This window comes from Macrotis lagotis, chromosome 1 (assembly GCF_037893015.1).
Source record: "Macrotis lagotis isolate mMagLag1 chromosome 1, bilby.v1.9.chrom.fasta, whole genome shotgun sequence".
In the NCBI taxonomy this organism is placed as follows: Eukaryota; Metazoa; Chordata; class Mammalia; order Peramelemorphia; family Peramelidae; genus Macrotis; species Macrotis lagotis.
Window position 1 is genome coordinate 651,584,922 of NC_133658.1, and position 19,911 is coordinate 651,604,832.

The following is a 19,911-nucleotide window of genomic DNA, read 5'->3' on the forward strand; positions in this document are numbered from 1 at the left end:
TTCAGTTTCTATGAATCCATATAGCAGAGAACACTAACACATGTACTAGAAGAGAACATTATATTTTGTTGTTTAGTCAATTTGAATTCAAATCTTCCTGACTTCAGGGCTGTGAGCCTCTTCACTGCTCTAACATATATCTAAACATATATGTATAATCCAAGCAGTGTTAGGCAGGGATTAGGGAACTACGAAAGAAGCAGAACAAAGGTAGAGAATGAGTATTTCAGGAGGCTGGGAAAGACTTATATAAACACCTTGTGTTCACTGTAATTAAGCAATACAAAGAGACTTAAAGGAAATATTTCTAAAATAATGGAACTGGTTCTTCAAATATTCCTGTCCAATTTATATCTCCATCATTTTATGAAGTGTTTAAGATGAATTCCTCTTCAGATTACTGGAGATGAAAAATATGGCTTCCTTCAGTGACATAAAAAAAATCAAGATATAAAGCCATTTTGGAGTTTAACCCAAAATAGTAAGGTGGAGTATACTTTGATGAAACTTTGCTGAAAATCTGGCAAACGGGGCAGCAAGATGGCACAACAGAGCACCAGTCCTGGAGTCAGGAGGAACGGGAGTTCAAAATCTAACCTCTGACAATTACCTGAGTGATCTTGGGCAAGTCACATAACCCCATTGCCTTACAAAAATAAAAAAAGTTTAGCAAATTTTTTTTTCATTTGAGTACTTTAACTGGATTATAATCAAATTGTATCCAGAACCTATACTTAGGTAGAGCTTCAATTTTTTTTAATGAGAAGCAAAAAACAAAAACTTAATACCATACAGATGAAAACTGAGATACAGATGAAAACTGAGATTCAGAATAACAATTTTTAAAATACTGAATCAAAGATGTTTCTTTTAGTCTTTCTTGACATAGTAAAATATTTTAAATTTTCAAATATAAGTTTTTTCCTATATAGCTTTCTTTTAAAACATAATTATACACAATATGAGGCATTCTTAAATTAAGAATGGTTTCAGAGTTCTTTATTCCAGGGTGCAAGGTACTTCTGAAAGTGAATGAAACAAGTGAATGCATATACACTAGACTTAATTATTAAATCCCCAAGATTTTTATTTGCAGACCATCTGGGCACAGCAAAATACTTTTCACACATTCCCACTTGATATAAGTACAAAAACCTTGCCCAAATAAGGATGGTGATAAGATACAGATATCAAAAGTAAAGTAAATTATTCATGCCAGGAAAACGAATGTTACATTAAAACCCTGATAAGGATTTATCCTTTAAAGATCCTAAACATTTAGATAAACAACGTAACGAAAGAACTGAAACAATTCACAGAACTCTTAAAATTTACTAAGTTTGAGAATTTATTTCTGAGATCTAAGCCCACTCTAAAAAATCAAATGAATCAAAATTAAAAAATGCTAAATTTCATAAAGTAATTCAAAACTAGGAAAGAAAAAATTGTTCTTATATAAGAATATATAGCTTATTTTTATAACTAATGTTTAAAATTAATTTAAATAAATAATAAAACTAGCCAAGGAAAAAGAAAATTTAATAGTCTTTCACATATTTAAATCTTAACCTGGCACATTAGCAGCTTCTGCTCAAACATCTCAACATTTGTTAACTACTTATTTATGTGTAAAATATACCCCCAAACAATTTATTGATTACTATTTTTAATACAATTATACATTAATGTTGTGGTTGGACCAACCTTTCACATTGTCATCATCTTGTCTATTTTTCAACTTGTGACACAAGGCACAATTTAAAAGTATATATTATTACAATTACAAAAGTAAAAAAACATTTTGACACAAAAAGAAAATTTTGCTTTGAAATACTAGTAACAATAATTAAAACATAGGCCAATACATTGAAAAATTAAACACTATTCAGGAGAAATTTATTTCCAGCATAGGAAAAAATAACACTTTGATATATTAGTAGTTCCAGGACCCTGACACATTAATTTTCTTGATTTCCACAGAATATCCAAATAGAAAAGTTCAGAAAGGGTATTAAGTTCACAATTTATCATTCACATTAGCACTAATACATAAAGTACTTGAGATGTTTATTTATCAGCATAAAACACAGAACTTTCCCATTCCAAAACTCATTTCAATCTCAATGGAAAATGAATTCTCCTCTTTCACTCATTAGACTATATACAGTAAGATAACTCAGTAAATTTCACATATGAATGAGAATTAAATCATATTGCAATTAGGTAAATTGTGCTAATTGTATAATCTATTTTACCAACTACTTTGCTTGAAGGTTTTTTTTAAGGTTAGGAGTAGATGGGGGGAGGGGCTGTAGGAATTTTTGGTCTCAAAAAGAAACTATTCATTTAAAGAAAGTCTAGACAAAAAAGTATTTTTCTCCCCCCAAAAAAAGATCCAACAAAAAGTTATAAACACAGCATTTCTATACAGAACTAAGTGCTAAAATAAAAAAGTATGTTTCTGCTTTAAGCACTTTTCAGGGAAAATTTTAGACAGTGATCCCATTTCCTTTTAAGATCTGAAAATTTGGAATGTTTCAATAGCAAATGCTTTTTCTATAAAATTATTTTTAGATGACCTGAAGCCAAGATTATAATATCTTCATCAATCTTACTCCATTCAGTGAGTCAAAAGAAATTTTCTATTCAATCATTATTATTTTACTTTTCATATATCTTTTTTCAAATCAAAAGAGTGAGTTAAGCATCTCTTAGGCTTACTGCTAATAGCTAGTTATTATGCCAAGTAAAGTATCCATCCTGGTGGATTAAAAAAAATCTTTTCAACATAACTTCTTTTCATTGATAACTGACATCCTGGTTACTCAGAGTATTATTTAGGTCATAAAAAAAGTAGAAGGGGCCATCACCTTAGTTATGTTTCAGTGTTAACCAAATTCAGAATTAAATTTTGTTTTGTGTCTTTAAACTTTCCTTTGTAACTTCTTTCTGCAGTAATTTTGCATTTTGGCCAAAGAGAGCTGTTTTCTTTTGGCAGGCAGATCACTCTTCTGAAAAGGAACCAGTGATTCAGAGCTGTAGAATTTTTGTCTTCTTTTGGGGAAAGTAAAATGGAGCAATGATTTTATTATTTGGTTTGTTTTTTACCACCCATGTTGATGTTTTTTCATAAGATTCATGAAATTAAATGTTTAAACTGACCACAGTGTGTGTGTGTGTGTGTGTGTGTGTGTGTGTGTGTGTGTATTAACTAGTACAAAATATGTATTTCTATTTCAGACCAATTTCCCAAAAGTTTCTGACCAAAATGAATTAAAGTATGTCTTGTCAAAAAGCATTGTTAAAAATCAAACTCTAAATTTGAGATTGAATGTTAAAACTTAATGGCCAACTCTGTACACTAAAAATTATTGGTCATTTTATACATAAAATATATTAAATATTTTATAATACCTAGAAGAAAAGACTATGTAGTGACATATGTTGTAAAATGAACAATAAAGATTATATCTTTTTTGTGGCAATTAAGAATGAGGCACAAATTGGTAGTTATTCCCAAACGACAGAAAATATCATGTCTTTCCCTCTATGAAAGAATAAGACAAAAGGAATGTTCTCAGCCTGGTGTATAATGAAATCAAATCTTAAAATTTTCAGGGTGATAAAAAGTTTCTTTATCATTACCAAGATTAAGGTTAGAAGTAAATATTCAAAATCTCCAATTATTTAAATGCCAATAACAATTTTATAATTTAAATCAATCATATTTAACTTTATATCTAATTTCAAGGGTCATACTATAGGATTAGCAAGAACCACACTGATAATAACATAAATGACTTGTAACTCTAACCCAAGTAAAATTAAGACTCACTGGAATTCATTTTCAAGGAATACTGTCAACACATCATACCAAATTTTAGTAACTGTGCTTCTATTTCCCCTCAAACTAACAAAACAAGGTGAATATTGTTTCTTGTCACTTGATTTTACAACAGTGTTTTTGTTCTTTAACTATTCGAATACAGCAAATTGCTAAACTTCAAGTTTCAAAATACTTCATGAACCCTGAAGTGATTTTCTATGGAAGGAGGTTCCTGCTCAAAGTGAATCTGGCTGGTCACCTCCATCCCAAAGTCCTCGAGGATCTGTACAAATTTCTTGTGCTCCTTTCCAATCCAAGACCTCATGGGGTCATTTACTTGGTAAGGAGTAACATGAGTGTGAACTGTAATCCCTGTCTTTGCAAATTCTTGTAACACTTCGGGGTAAGTAACCCAAGTATTACTTCCTCCAGAGTGACCACCATCCAGCCAGTACATTGTTCTTATGTTTTTGATGAAGGTTTTTATGTTCTTATCTTTCTGGGCTTCTTTCAGCTCAAAAAGCAGTTGGTTCAAAACAACACATCCTTTACTGAATCCAATCAAAGTAAAGGATGCATCTTTAAAAGATGGTGGATTAAAGTTGGTGTCAGAGTCATCATATTGTTCATATTTTCTCTCTCTCTCCCCCTGGCAGCCATTTGAAGTATGAGATGAATTTGCTCTACAGTAGCTAGAGTAGTTCTTTGCCTCTTTTCTTAAACCATACCTTTTCTTCTTTGACAAGACAATGTTCTGCGTGAGGGTAAATGCGTTAATTAATAACGAATAAAGATGCTTAAAAGCTCCAAATTCAATGCTGTGATCTGGGGCACCAAACATGTTGCTCTTCACAAAATTGTCATAACAGCTGAACTTGTGCAAATGCATTCGGGAGCTCTTTACTACCCAAATATAACTGTTAGTGAAGTGGTGTGATAGAAGGAAAGCAACATTTTCTAGACTCCAATTTTCCCACTGAAAATTCTCCGAATGACATGCCATAATTTCACGATAGTTCTGAAAGAGAAGAACCATCACAAAATCATTGTTACAAATAGATAGATAGACACATAAGTATTGCCCTAAAATAGCTTTCAGCTTTCATTGTTCTTTTTTTTGGGGGGGGGGGAACAATTGGAGGGAAGACTTTAAGATTCTGTATTGCTAGATGGAAAATGGAGGTTGGTTGGTTTGCTCCAAATAGAAATATTTAGAAATATTTAGGTACTAAGAAACAGTACATATATATACATTCAACATCTCTTCTATAAGTGGTTTGTAAATCTTAAAGCACTATAGAAATGTAAATACTGCTATAAATTACTTGGCTGCATTTTTGCCACAAACTTCTCTTGTAAATTAAGATTAATATAATTCTCTCCTGTGATAGCTCCATGTTGTTCACTTTAATAACAACTGAATACAAGTACTTGAGTTGCTCTACATCTAACAATGAACTCTGATGTATGTGTGTATGCAGTGCTATTTCAGAATCTTGGCCTTTATTTTTCATAATAGTAATTGCTTAAATGTTTGATTGATTTTTTTTTACTTATTATTCCATTCTCTGAACAGATATATAAAACAGAATAATTAAACTGGGAGCTTTAGCTTCTAGACTTTAAAATGATTACATATATGAAAGAGTAGATGATTAACCAAGAAGGCAGGTAAATCTACCTGGTTCTAATGATCAAACTATTATTAAACTCAATGTCAAATCATGATGGAATAACCAAGAAAGTCCCTTCCCAAACAATATAACACCTTAGAAGTAAAGTTTATTACAATGGCATATAAAAATCATGAAAGCTCCTATCTTAACTTTAAACTAGAATTCTCCTATGCTGCAAAGAAAATGAAACTAAATCTCAGACAGATTAATTGCTCAAGGTCAAGTTAGTAACACAGCAGAGATTGGAATTAATCTTTTTTCCAGTGCTATATCAAACGTAAATATATTTCTTAAAGAGTTTTCTGATATCATGTTTAAAAAATCCCTAATCCCAACAGGAAAAAAAAGAAGAGAAATACTTAAACCAAGGCATAAAACTTTAGGCCAGATATAAAGAAGAATTTCTTTACAGAATGAGTCTTGAGAATCTATGTTTCTTTTATTTAGGATAGTTTATTGCTACAGTCATTTGAAGGCAGGGAAAAATTAGGAATCTAGAAGGGCCATCAAGAGGTCAAAGAGGTGGCCCTTTCTTGAAAATTTGGCTCAACTGTTATTGTGTTATGGACTGACACCTAAGCTAATATGTTAGTGCTAATAACTAAGAATTGGAAAGGTCATCCAAAATGATTTAAAGGTAAACATTCCACAAGGAACCTAATGGCAAACAAGAATGCAAAAAAAAAAAGTATGTTGTTTTTATCAGAGATAAAGAATGAAGGGAACTGGAAGGCAATATGCTATGGTAGAAAAATACCACAACTTGATTTCAAGTCTCAGTTCTATCATCACTCAGAAGCTTAAAACTGTCTTCCCTTCTCTGAGTCCCAGTATCCTCAAGGATGTTACACTACAGTGTTTCCAGGTTCCTATCCTCTACAATATTTTTTGTCAGTGACTTCCCAGGTTATAACCTACATTTAATTGGCTTTCTGCCTAAGGAACTCACCAACTATTTGTGCCATAAATGAAATATGGTCTCATTGCATGAAGTGAAAAAAAGCTTGAAAAATGCATCTCTAAACTCAGATTAACTAGAAAAATAAGGATTAAGACAAAAGTTTTTTAAAGACTCAGAGAGGTTATCAGAAAAAAAAGTGCTTTTCAAGAAGATGAAGGAACTAGATCTATCGTCAGGAATGAAAGAATATGAAAATAAAAAAAATTCAAACTGCATTGAAGGAGTTTTAAGGGAATATGGATTCAACTACTGCCCCCCTAGCATGTCACTTCACTTTCCTCATTTGTAAATTAAAAGACTCGGATCCTATTCAGCTCTAGGTCGATGATCAAGGACTGATTCACACAGAAAGCATATAGCTTAATTAGAAGCTCAATCAAGAGGAAATATGGCAAATGATACTGATCATGATTAGATGCAAGGAAAAATACAACATGACACTAAAAAAGAAGTGAAATTTTCAGGTGATAGAACTCTAGAGTCCTTCTCTATCATCTTCTTTGATAATGCCTTCTTGGCCTCTAATTCTAACCAGAATTTTCTTCAGCAACTTTAACTTGGATGAACTCTGCAAAACACAATACTAATTTGGGCAATTTTTCTGATTATTATTTTGATTATCCTTTCTTATCTCTTTCAATTCCACCATACCTCTGTTATTTAGCCCTTCCCAAGCCTAGATTTCTTCCTAAACTTCAGTGGTTTTTTGGTCTTGTTTAGAGTAAATCATAATACTGTCACAGTCCAGAGTAGACTGCCTGAATATAATGGCTGATGTTATTTTCTACAAGACATTCAGGTCTGTCTCAATAAATAAACTGTGATGATTATTTTTAAATTCCTGAGGATCGATTGGGCAGTAGGGACTATTTGTAACCGAAAGAAATTAACTTCTGGCTTGAGCAGAAGTCGTTTGTCTAGGCCACAGACAGCACAAGGGACTGCTCAGACTTATTTGCCAAACATGTCTTGAAGACCCCAAAGGCTTGGGTGTTGGCTGTTTGTGGACCTTCACCTTTAGATTTCCTCTGAGGTATACCAAAGTATCTTTTGTGATATCCTATCAAGTATAGGAGGTGTTATATATATATATATATATATATATATATATATATATATCACTAAGTCACATTGACATATTTTTTATGCTTTTGAAAGTTTTAATTGATATGGATTTTCCCTCAACTAATGGAGATCTCAACTCATCTATGCCTTAGGCCATTAGAGAAATTCTCATTCAAGTATTCCAATTACACATATCTATATCTATATAGATAGATAGATGCATCTTCCATAGATCATCAACCCAACTTGCTGAAGATCTCTGTCCAGGTATTTTGATATTTTTACTAACCCTGAAATCATATGCCATGATGGATGTTTTTCTCCAGTGGAAATCTTATGTCTCTTATTCATAAGCATAAATTTATTATAACTAACTTATGCTTACTACAAAATATCCTTTAAGTCATCTGAAATTCTGATGATTGTCCATGACTCAGAATTAAATAGAATCACCAAACAAATTATTGATATTAAGAAGTTAAGTTTTTGTGTCAGGGAACAATCACAGTATTACCTAATTTTCCAAGAATAATTCACTGAGCCTCTTCAATTTGGGGCCCAGGCCCAGTTCAGTGTCCATGTGTAGCATCTACCATAGACAGATATCCTAAAGGACAAAATGGGCTACTCACCCAATTGTATATCATAATCTGACCCAGCATTCTTCATCCACTTGATTTTTTTCTATGTAGATTGTTGGGTCAATATCTATTGAGTGGATATTGAGATCCTGTAGTATTCTGGGATTTGATGAAAGCACTACAATATTACCCACAAACAGGAGCATTTGGAGGACCTTATAATGTATAAGAAATCTCTCTTCCATTTGGATTGTACAAGACATTCTAAATGATAGTGATGAACACCTTGCCTGAGATTTTATCTTTCTTTAACATCTGGATCCACCATTTAATCCAAGGATCACTGAACAAAATTTTCTCTCTGGTTGTATCTATCAAAACTATCTCATATTACTTTAATATAAGCATGGGAGACACCTTGTTAGAAAGAAAAGTTGATTCTTGCTTTAAGAGTCAATGCTTGGGGCAGCTAGGTGGCACAGTGGATAAAGCACCGGCCCTGGAGTCAGGAGTACCTGGGTTCAAATCCAGTCTCAGACACTTAATAATTACTTAGCTGTGTGGCCTTGGGCAAGCCACTTAACCCCATTTGCCTTGCAAAAAAAAACCCCTAAAAAAAAGTCAATGCTTTTTGTAATCAAGCAATAAATATGGTAAGATCTTATGTTCTCAATTTTAAAAGACTAAGAATTCTAATCAACACAATGACCAACCATGATTCCAAGGGAACCATGATGATGAAAAGCATGCTACCCATTTCCAGACAAGTGATGGTCTAAGGGGAAGACTGACATCTTTTTGGCTAGGCTAATGTGGGAATTAATTTTGCTTAGTTCTGCATATTTGTTATAAGGGATTTTGTTGTTCTTTTTTCTTTTCAATGGGAGTTGAATAGGAAGAAACATTTTTACAGGAAAAATAGATAATTAAAAAATAAAACACTGTTAACCTACAAACATTTCATGTTATTCACACTTTTCATTCAATTATATAAATATGAACACTGTTGTAGAGAATAGTCAGTCAATAATAAACACTTATTAAGCACCTACTCTATGCCACAAACTATGCTCTGCTACAAAAACCCACTCCAGTTTCTTTCTCAGTTGCATCGAGAATACCTTCAACATGTATACAGATGGGGATGGAGCCAGGATGGTGGCATGAAGGCAGCATTTCCTGAAAACTTCAACCCCCCCCAAAAGCCAACAAATTATGACTCTAGCCAAAATTTAGAGGGGGCAGAACCCACAGAAAGACTTAGTGATGCATTTTCCCAGTCCAAGATAACTTACAAGTTCCACGGTTAAGGTGTGTTTCACCAGGACCTGAGGTTGGAAAAAAGCCATGGAGCACTGTGGCAGAGCAGCAGAGTAGCACAGCCCAGCACAGCCCAGAGATCACCAGCAACAGCTTGAAGGGTGGTGAGAGAACTCTGCTACACCATTATGAGTGTGCAGTGAGGAGTACCAACCACAGAATCTGTAGCAAGAATCTGGAGAAAGCAGCCTGCATCTCCAGAGAGGATAAAGGGAAGTCTGCAGAAATTTCTCTGCTCTCCCTTGGGATAGGACTCTGCTGCTAACCTACACTCAGATCCAGGTTGCAGTTTGGGCTTCCATACTAAGTAGCTAAACTGGATTCCTCCTTATAGTTCCAGGTGAGAGGGAAGTATGGGGGGGGGGGGCATCTACATATCAAAGCATAATATAAGACCTTGGAGGAATCAAGATCCCAGTGGGATGTGCGCCCCCCCCCCAAAATCAAAGCCTTGGAAGTGCTGTCTTGAGCTGAGGAAATGAGTAAACAACAGAAAAAGAAGAATCTGACCATAGAGAATTACTTTAGTCCCATGGAAGAACAAAACACATACTCAGATGATGACAAAATCGAAGCTTCCATATCTAAAACCTCCAAGAGAAATAGAAAATGGGCTCAGACTATGAATGAGCTCAAAAAAAGGCTTTGAAGAGCAATTAAGGGAGATGGAGGCAAAATTGGGAAGCGAAATGAGAGCGATGCAGAAAAATCATGAAAACCACATCAACACCTTGGTGAAAGAAATACAAAAAAAACTGAAGAAAAGAATATGTTAAAAACCAGTTTAGGCCTAATGGAAAAAAGCAAAACAAAAGGCAAATAAGAATGCCTTAAAAATGCCAAGGTTGTGTTCCCCAGGGCTGTCCAACCTTACTTTTAAAAATTTTTATTGAAATGACAACATATATATTGATTTGCCATTTTAGTGAGAGCTCTGCATTTAGTAAACTCCCTCACAGGGGGCCACATAAAATCACAGGCTGCATTTTGGACAGCCCTGCCTTATACTATGCTGCTGCCCAGCCCATTCCTGCTCCCTGGGCACAACTTATGCAGGCAAAGAGTCGTGTGTGGATCAGTCTGTCAGTAAAATAGATGGAAAGACATTTGAGAACTTTCTCCTCTTTCCCCATGCTCATACAATTCACATTTCCATTTCCTCCCTTGTAGCCCATTTATTTCTGACATTCAAGATCAAATTTCCAGGCTATTTTGGAATTCAGTTTTATGGATTTAGCTCTGGTTGGACAGAATGAGAAATTTTGTGCCACCTTTGTGGTCACTGAAACAATCAACAGGTATCCACTCTGATGTAGACCCCAGCTCAGAACCTAGAAGACAGTTTATATCCAAATAATGAAACATTTTTAGGGACTAATACATTCAAAAAAAATTGACTCTCCCATCCTCCTAGTAGTACTGGAGATATCAATTGATTGGCACTGGATAATCCAATAGTTGTATGACACAGTCCACAGAGAAGGTCATTTTTTTCCTTCAAAGATTGCCAGGAAAAATACTCAAAGAATCTGAATTCTACAATCTTCTCAACCCAAATCCCAGGCCAGAATTCGCTTCCTAGTAAAAAAGACAATTAGGGTGTGTTTACAAGCAACAAGCAAGAGAAGCCAGATATATAATCTTTTTGATAGTGCAATCTACCTGGGTCAAGGACTTCAATCCCAGCTGGATTTATCCATTATCAGACTAGAGACCATACCCTCTAGACATTCTTAGGAAAGAAACAGAATGGGGAACTATTCATCTAATCTTCCATCTTCCTGGCTATAACATCTATTCTAGTCATCAAAAAAGAAAAAATGGAAGAAGATAAGACCCTATCACCAAATTCAACTTTCAAAATGCATATAAGGTAGTCCTGATAAAATACAAAATGGCAGAGGAAAAAGAACCTTATCTACAAAAATAGCTTTTTTGTAGTGGCAAAGATTGGAAACTAAGGTGGTACCTTATCAACTGGACAACAACTAATCAAACCATAGCATGTAAATATAATGAAATAACTATTTTCAAATCAAGTCAAAATCATTTTCATGCTAATTAAGCCCTGTGGAATCAAAGAAAAGACAACTGTTCATGCTTTCAAGAAGCCTCAGTCTAATAGGGAGGTTAGAATGCAAATAACTACAATACAAGTAATCACAAGCAGAAGTATTAAAAAAAAAAGATCAAGAATAGACTTGTTGCAAAAGGAGGGATTTTAGCTGGGACCTGAAAAAGTCTTAGAAACTAGGAGGTAATCTTTATTGAGAAAAATCACAGAAATCTGTGTAGCACTGTACCTCACCTCTACACTGTATGCTCTCCACACAGATAAGATGAACATACCTGAGTCAGAGTCTGTAGCAAATGGGCCCCCCACAATTTCACTTGGACCTGTCTGGGCAACAACCCAGTGTTAAATCAGAGACCTGGTCAAAACCTTCTGGCAGCTAAAATCCCAGAGGCAGTTGGCAGGTTTGCCTCAATTCCTGTCAATTCCTTTTCACCTCTATATGGCAGCAATATTATATTTCATTAAGGACCTATCCCAACACTTAAGGTACCATGCCAACTTGGATGTAATAGAGCAAGGCTTTCTATATCAGTCTTATTACAAACTTTAACCTTGACCCAAACTACACTTTATCAAGCCACCCACCATAACTAGTTATGAATATAAAGACTGTATATCAATTGCTGAAGGTCACGGGGGCCACTTCTGGCCTATCACTATAAGTCTTGGGAAAAACCACTGAACAAAATGAAAAATATACAGGCAGATAGATCTCCACCCACTGAAAGTGGTTCTTTGAAGAACTATCATATATGAGATCGAGCAGATTTTTAAATTTATAACCAACAGGGCAGCCTAGTTCCTATTAGTTATAAACATTATAGGGAGGTTGATTCCAAATCAAGATAAGTCAGCAATCAAAGAATAAACATTTGCTGGGCCAGGTGCTGGAGATACAAAAACAAAAGTTAAACCATTTCCTGGCCTTGAATTTACTGAATTGAGGAAGACATCATGTGTATGTATGTTTATATATATGTATTACGTGTATATTTCTTTGCTTGCACAAACATGTATGTGCATATGCATAGACACAGACACACACAACATGATATCAAACCACTGAGTTAACTGAAGAAGAGGGAGTCACTAGCAAGCTGGAGTATCAGGAAAAGGCTTCATAAAGAAAATGGTACTTGAATAAAACTATAAATTCAGAGACAAGGCATGAGGAATAGTCAGTTTGTCTAGATCAAAGTATGTGTGAAGGGATTATAAGTAATAAGGCTGGAAAGTTAAGTTATAGTCAGTTTGTCAGATAGAGTTGGGATTTTATGTGCTTAACAGCAGAGTTTATATTTGATCCTAAGAGTAATAGAATGCCACCAGAGTTAATGGAATAACATAATCAGACTACAGCTTTAGAATAATCACCTTGGAGGGGGGCGGAGCCAAGATGACAACAAGAGAGATAAGATAGGATCCTGTCTTAGGCACTCTCTTAAAACTTGTAAGCTAAGGACTCTACATTTTCCAGAGACAAAATCCACAGAGGTACCCAGCCTCCCGGAGGCAGCCCCAAGACTCACAGCAGGGGGGAGTTTCCTGACCTACGCCCCAGGGAGTACCAGGCACAACTTGGGAGATCAGCAGGGGAGCTCTGCCAGAGCAAGCACGTGAAGCCCAGCCCTCAGGGCACACAGTGAGCAGCATGGTCGTGGAAGCCCAAATCCAGGAACTGGAAGCAGGCAGAGCTGGTAAGCAGAAGCCCCCAGGCATGAGTGATGAGCCTGCCGAGCTCTGTCCTCTGCCCCTGGAACAGGACTCTAGGGCTCTGACCACATTCAGCGCCTGATCACAGTCTAGAACATAGAACAGCAGGGACCCCCCCACCTCAGAGGGGTGCACTTGTGGTCATTCACAGTCTAGGAGGGAAGACAGCCTCACACACTGAGGTCCTTGTGGGGAGTGTGTCCCACTAATACTCAAAAGCTCAGGAAGCACCCCAAAACCAGGCACAGGCTGGGGAAATGAGTAAACAGAGAAAAAAGAGTAACACCATTAAGAAATATTTTCCATATGATCCCAAGAAGGATCAAAACATTCAATTTGAAGATAAGGAAGCACAAGCTCCTGCATCTAAAGACTCCAAGAAAAACAGAAATTGGGCTCTGGCTATGACAGAGCTCAAAAAAGACTTTTGAAAATCAAATGAGGGAGTTAAAAGAAAAACTGGGGAAAGAAATAAGAGAGATGCAGGAAGAACATGACAGTTAAGTCAGCAGCTCAGTCAAGGAGATCCAAAAACACTGACCCTTATAAAAAAAAATGCTAAAAACGAGCATAAGTCAAATGGATAAAACAGTTCAAAAAGTTACTGAGAAGAATGCTTTAAAAAGCAGAAGGATGGAAAAAAAGCCAGATGGAAAAGGAGGTAAGAAGGAGATAAGAAAAGAGATAAGAAAGCTCTCTGAGGAAAACAAATCCTTCAGACAAAGAATAGAACTGAGGGAGATTGCTGATTTTACAAGAAATCAGGACACAATACTTCAAAACCAAAAGAATGAGAAATTAGAAGAAAATGTAAAAAATCTCACTGAAAAAAACAACTGATATGGAAAACAGATTTAGGAAAGATAATTCAAAAATTATTGGAATACCTGAAAGTCATGATCAGGAAGAGCCCTGACATCATTTACAAAGAATTACTACAGGAAAATTGCCCTGCTAACTTAAAAGCAGAGGGCAAAATAGAAATGGAGAGAATCCACTGATCTCCCGGGGAAAGAGATCCCCAAAAACCAACCCCCAGGAATATTATAACCAAGTTCCAGAACTCCCAAGTCAAAGAGAAAATATTGCAAGCAGCCAGAAGGACACAATTCAAATATTATGGAGCTGCAGTCAGGATCACACAGGACTTAGCAGCAACTACATTAAAAGCTCATAGGGCTTGGAATATAGTATTCCAGAAAGCAAAAGAATCAACTACCCAGCAAAACTGAACGTCCTCTTCCTGGGAAAAAGATGGACTTTCAATGAACCAGGGGAATTTCAAGTGTTCTTGCTGGAATGACCAGAACTGAACAGAAGGTTTGATCTTCAAATACAGGACTCAGGTGAAGCACAGAGTGTGGAGAAGGGGAAAATATGAGGGACTTAATGATGATGAACTACATGTATTCCTGTATAGAAAAATGACACTGATAATACTCATATGAACCTTCTCATTTAATAGAGCAGGTAAAGGGAGCTTTTATAGATGAAGCACAGGAGAGAGTTGAGTCTGAAGATATAATGTGGTGTAAAAATGAAGTCAATAGATAAAAGGGAAATGTAATGTGAGAAAGAAAAAGGAGAGGAGGAGAGGCGGCTAGGTGGTGCGGTGGATAGAGCACCAGCCCTGGAGTCAGGAGCACCTCAGTTCAAATCCAGCCTCAGACACCTAGATGTGTGGCCTTGGGCAAGCCACTTAACCCCACTGCCTTGAAAAATCTAAAAAAAAAAAAAAAAAAAAAAAAAAAAGGAGAGGAATAGGCTAAGATAGTTCATATAATAAGATTTTTCTTTATCACAATGAGCTATTGCAATGATATGGAAGGGGGGAAGGCGAGGGGGGATGAGGGAATCTTCGCTCTCATCAGAGGTGGCTACAATGGGGTATAGGCATCTGGAGTAAGAAGAAAAGGGGGGGACAGGGGGAAGGGGGGTGATGTGAGCGATGGAGAAGATGGACCATGGGAGGAGAGTGGTCAGATATAACACATTTTCTTTTTTACTTCTTGCAAAGGGGCTGGGATTGGACGGCCTACCTGGAACCATAGGGCCAGGTGGATGCTGGGTAAGGGGTGGTATGTGGGCTCCGGGCCTCTTAGCCCCAGGGCCGAGGATCTGTCTGCTGCGCCACTCAGCTACCCTACAGCAAAGACAGAGTGAAAGGAGAGAGAAAATATAGTACATGGTAGTGGAGAAGTACGAATGGATGGAGTTGCAATCAGCAATGAACCTACCATAAAGAATATGATCCACCCACGACAGAGCTGGTGGTGTTGGAACACACACTGAAGCACATTTTTTATTATTACTTTTTGAGGGAGGGATTGCAGGGCAAATCAGGCTGGGAGGCCTGCCTGGGGCCGCATAGCTGGGTAATTGTTGGGTGTATGGAGCGGGATTTGGCCTCTGGTGCTCTTGGCTGGAGGGCTGGTGCTCCATCCACTGCACCTGGCCATACCTAAAATTATTACTATTTTTTTTTTAGTTTTAATTTTCTTTTCTCCCCTTTAGTTTATCGCTCATGCCAGTCTATATTTTTTGGGGGGAGGGAGTATTATGTTTACTCTTAAACAAGAATATTTTATTAATGTATAAAAAACCATTATTTGTGCAAAATAAGAATACATAAAAGCTGAAAAAAATAGAATAATCACCTTGGCAGCTGTGTGCAGGATAAATTGACAAGGATAGAGACCTAAGGCAGGAATTCAAATAAGGAATTTCGTAATACTGCAAGTAAGAGGGGATAAACATTTATAGTTGAGTAATAGTTGTGTGAAGAGATGGGGATGGATGCAAGAGCTCTCATGGAGGTAGAAGGGATAAGATTTAGCAATTAATCAGATTTATAGGGTGAGTTTGAGAACATAATAAAGACATCCCAGCTGTAAACCTGGGTAGTAAGATCATTTTGTCATTCACAAAAATAATTATCTAAGGATTTTAAAAATGAAATGAGCTATACTTTGAAAGTGGCCAAGTATGCAGGTATAAATGTATGTTGAATCATTGGAAAAGTTCAAGTAGAAATGTGGATGAGGATTTGCATTTGGTATGAAGTTGAACTGAATTACTTCCAAGATTCCTTTGATTCTAATAGTCTATGATTATTTGAAATTTTCTTTAAAAATATTTTCTGAATAGTTCTATTTTATTTATTTTTACCATTCACCCAAATACTCATTTGAGAGCTTTTAATATTTTTGAGACAAAAAGGCAACAAGATATAATAATGAAATTTGATTTATCCAATTATTTTAATGTTACAAATGATCTGTATATTTTTAACTATAAATTATTACTTTATTATAACAGCTCTCAGAAAATTATGGTTTCAGTAACTCATCTTTAATAAAGACTCAAACAAAATTTAACTTAAAATATTTATGTACTAAATATAGTACTATGAAATTGAATGTGAAAAGTTTCACAAGTACAAAATGGAGAAACCATGACTAGATAGCCATTCATCTGAAAAAGATATGAAGGTTTTTGTGAACTTTAGTTTCAATATGAATCAACAGTGTAAACAAAATTAGTACCATAATTTTAGATTAAAATGAGAGGCAGAATGTCTAAGATGAGGGGTGAGCCAGCTATTATACTCTGCCCTAGTCAAACTATATATTTGGATCACTGTTCTCTCAGTTTGGGGTAATAAATGTAGATAGGATGTTATACTTGAGATTTTCCAGAGAAAGGGTCATCAAATCATGACATAATGTTGATGAAAGTGAAGACTTTCAGCCTAGCAAAAAAAATGGGGGTGGGGGATGGGTAAGGAGAATGCAGACAGGGTTTAGCAATTTTCAATGATCTGAAGGGCTTATGAAAATAGGATTAGACTTGTTCTTAGTCCCTGAGGGCAGAAGGGAGCAGGAGGGTGGAATTTGCTGACTCATTTGAGGTAGATAGAAAAATTCTCAAATGTTTAGAAATGTCCAAAAGTGAAATGGGCAGCTAGGTGGTGCAATGGGTAGAATGCCAAAATGGCAAACCACTCCAGTATCTTTGCCAAGAAAATCCCAAATGGGGTCACAAAGAGTTGGACACATCTGAAAAATGACTGAACAACAAAAACAAGTGAAATGGGGGAAGGGGTGAAGTTCTCCTTCACAAAAAGGTCTTCAAAGGCTAAATGGTCACTTGTATAAAAGCGATTTTTCTTCTGTCATTAGTTGAGGTTCCTTCTGATTTTAGATACTATTATACCATACTGGGCTTGGTGCATAGATTATGTGTTGAATAATACTAGTCATATATGCTTTCAAGAAATGAATTTTATTTATATCAAGTGTGTGTGTGTGTGTGTGTATACACACATCCTTTCCTCAAAAGCACACTGTATTTATATTAAACTACACATCATTTTGCTATTAGTTATTAAGCATTCATTAATTCCCTACAAGGTGTCAGGTGCTGTGCTAAGTATACAGGATATAAAAGAGGCAAAAGACAGTTCCTGCCCTCAAGGTGCTCAGAATCTAAAGAGGAGTGAACAAAGCAAACAAAGTTATATCATCAGGCTATTCAGAATAGCTAGGATACAATTAAAAGAAGGAAAACAGAATTAAAAGGAGATGAGAAAGGCTTACAGTAGAAGATGGGATTTTCAGTTGAGAGAGAAGGCAGTCAGGAGACAAGAGTTGAGAGACCATTCTAGGTATGGGGGGACAGCCAGAGAAAATACCTGAAGAGACAAAATATCTTGTTGCTTGACAGCTAGGACGACAATATAACTGGACAGAAGAGGAAAGTAAAGAAGCCCAAGGGAAAAAAAAAAGAAGCCCAAGAAAGAGGAGGCGTTGGAGGGGAAGGCTAGAAGAGCTTTGATCACCAAACAATTCTGAATTTGATTCTGGAGTTGATAGGGAGACATTGGAGTTGAGGGGTTGACATGGCTGGACCTGCTTTAGGAAAATCATTCTGGAGGATGAATTGTCATGGGAAGAGATATGAGGCAGGCAGCTCCATCATCAACAGTCCCATGCATGAGGTGAAGAGAGCCAGGCTCATTAAAGAAGACAGCTCAAATCCAGCCTCAGATAATTGCTAGCTGCGAAACTCTCCAATCCAAATATTCACATGCAGTCTTTCCCCCCAGCCCTGAAAGAACCTTCCACAAGAGTGTATGAGTCTGGGGCGGCTAGGTGGTGCAGTGGATAGAGCACCAGCCCTGGAGTCAGGAGGACCTGAGTTCAAATCCGGCCTCAGACACTGAATAATTACCTAGCTGTGTGGCCTTGGGCAAGCCACTTAACCCCATTTGCCTTGCAAAACCAAAAAAAAAAAGTGTATTGGTCAGCTCATCAGTGACACTGTACCTTGACCTTAACATAGTGATGTCATTTTGGCTCTATTCAAGCATAAAGGAAAAGTCAACCAAGGGACCTGAGGAAGTTCACTTCACCCGTTTCTTCAACTGTTATATGGGAATAACCCATCTCCAAGGGTTGTTAGGAGAATCAAGTGAGGTCTGTAAAGCGCTTGTTTGCGGGTGCTCCATAATTATTAATTCCACCTAGAGTGGTAGCAGTGCCTGAGAAAGGAGACAAGGATGAACCGGAAAGACTACGAGGGTGAGAGACCGTGAGGCCCTGAGGACGGAAGGTGGGGTGCCAGCCCGGGGGCTGGCACAAGTGTCTCCCAAGGAAGTACAAGCAGAAAGTTCTGAGGCGGCATATCTGGGGCAAAGACAAGTTGCGTTTGGAAGATGTTTACGAGGGAGAGATGGTTGGCGTCTGCGGGAGAGCGTGAAAGGCAGGTGGGCATGGTGGGCATTGCGGGCTGGCGGTCCCGAGTGGCGAGGCCCCCCCAGAGGCCCAGAGGAGGGGCGCGGGCACACGCCCGAGGCACCCAAGGGGAGAGGCTGAGGAAGGAGCTTGTTTCCACGACTCGGAACCTCTTGAGGCCGGCCAGGTGAAGACGCTCCCGCTGCGGGCGCGGCGCCCCCAGCGCCGCCCGGCCGGGTGGGCTCCCTCCTCCCGCGTCCTCACCGGCCGCCCCCGGGCCCGCAGGCGGGGGGCGGCGGGGGGCAGCGCGGGGCCGCCGCCTACCTGCACGTCCCCCGGGAAGTAGAGGACGTGGTGCTGGGGGGGCCGCCGCCGCCGGCTCCTCCTCCTCTCCGGGGCCGCCCGGCGCCTTCTCCCCCTCGCGGAGCCCCGCCGCCGCCAGCAGGAGCAGCTCGTTGCAGCGCTGCGGGTCGGCTCCCGGCACGGGGGGCAGCCGCAGGTACCGGGCGCTCGGCCCACCCTGGGAGCCCGCGGCCGGGGCGGCGCGGCCCCCGCGGCTGCCGCCGCCGCTGCCGCACAAGTTCATGGCCCCGGCCCGGCGCAGGCCGGCGCGGGCGGCCCTGCTCACGACCGGCAGCAGCGGCGGCGGCGGCAGCGGGAGGCTCATGAAGCCGCCGCCGGCTCAGCCCCGTCCCGCCCCGAGGCCGCTCCACCCGCCGAGGGCCCCAACCGCCGGCCGCCGAGAGCGGGAGGCGGCGGCGGCGTCCTCGCCGTCGTCGTCAGCGAGCTACGTCCACGCGCCCCGCGTGCGTGAGGAGGAAGGGGATGGGGGAGCGAATAGCGGCCTGAGAGCGGCGGGAGGATTGGCTGAGGGGAACGGAAGGCGGGGATGGGGGGGGGGCGTTTCCTGGGGAAAGCGCGCTTCTTATTGGCCGGTTCGGGTCTCGCCGGGCAGTT

The 19,911-nt window shown here is 38.5% G+C and overlaps 2 protein-coding genes across 10 annotated transcripts in view; one reads left to right on the plus strand and one right to left on the minus strand.

The window, feature by feature from the left end:
- Nucleotides 1-1,062: 1,062 nt before the first annotated feature.
- C1H2orf69 (chromosome 1 C2orf69 homolog) lies at nucleotides 1,063-19,694 on the minus strand. The gene is given in 3 exon segments (XM_074215365.1): nucleotides 1,063-4,844; nucleotides 19,279-19,318; nucleotides 19,320-19,694. Coding segments are annotated over 3 exon segments (1,176 nt in total). The 5' UTR covers nucleotides 19,622-19,694; the 3' UTR covers nucleotides 1,063-4,010.
- FTCDNL1 (formiminotransferase cyclodeaminase N-terminal like) overlaps nucleotides 18,570-19,911 on the plus strand; it is a 124,912-nt gene continuing 123,570 nt past the window's right edge. For 4 of the 9 annotated variants that reach the window (XM_074215368.1, XM_074215369.1, XM_074215370.1 and 1 more), the window contains exon 1: nucleotides 18,570-18,986. Coding sequence is in view for 3 of the 9 variants with exons in the window: in XM_074215366.1 (XP_074071467.1) it covers nucleotides 18,780-18,801 (22 nt within the window). In the remaining 6 variants the exon portion in view is untranslated. The remainder of the gene's footprint in view (nucleotides 18,987-19,911) is intronic. The other 5 variants (XM_074215373.1, XM_074215366.1, XM_074215377.1 and 2 more) reach the window with 3 other exon arrangements.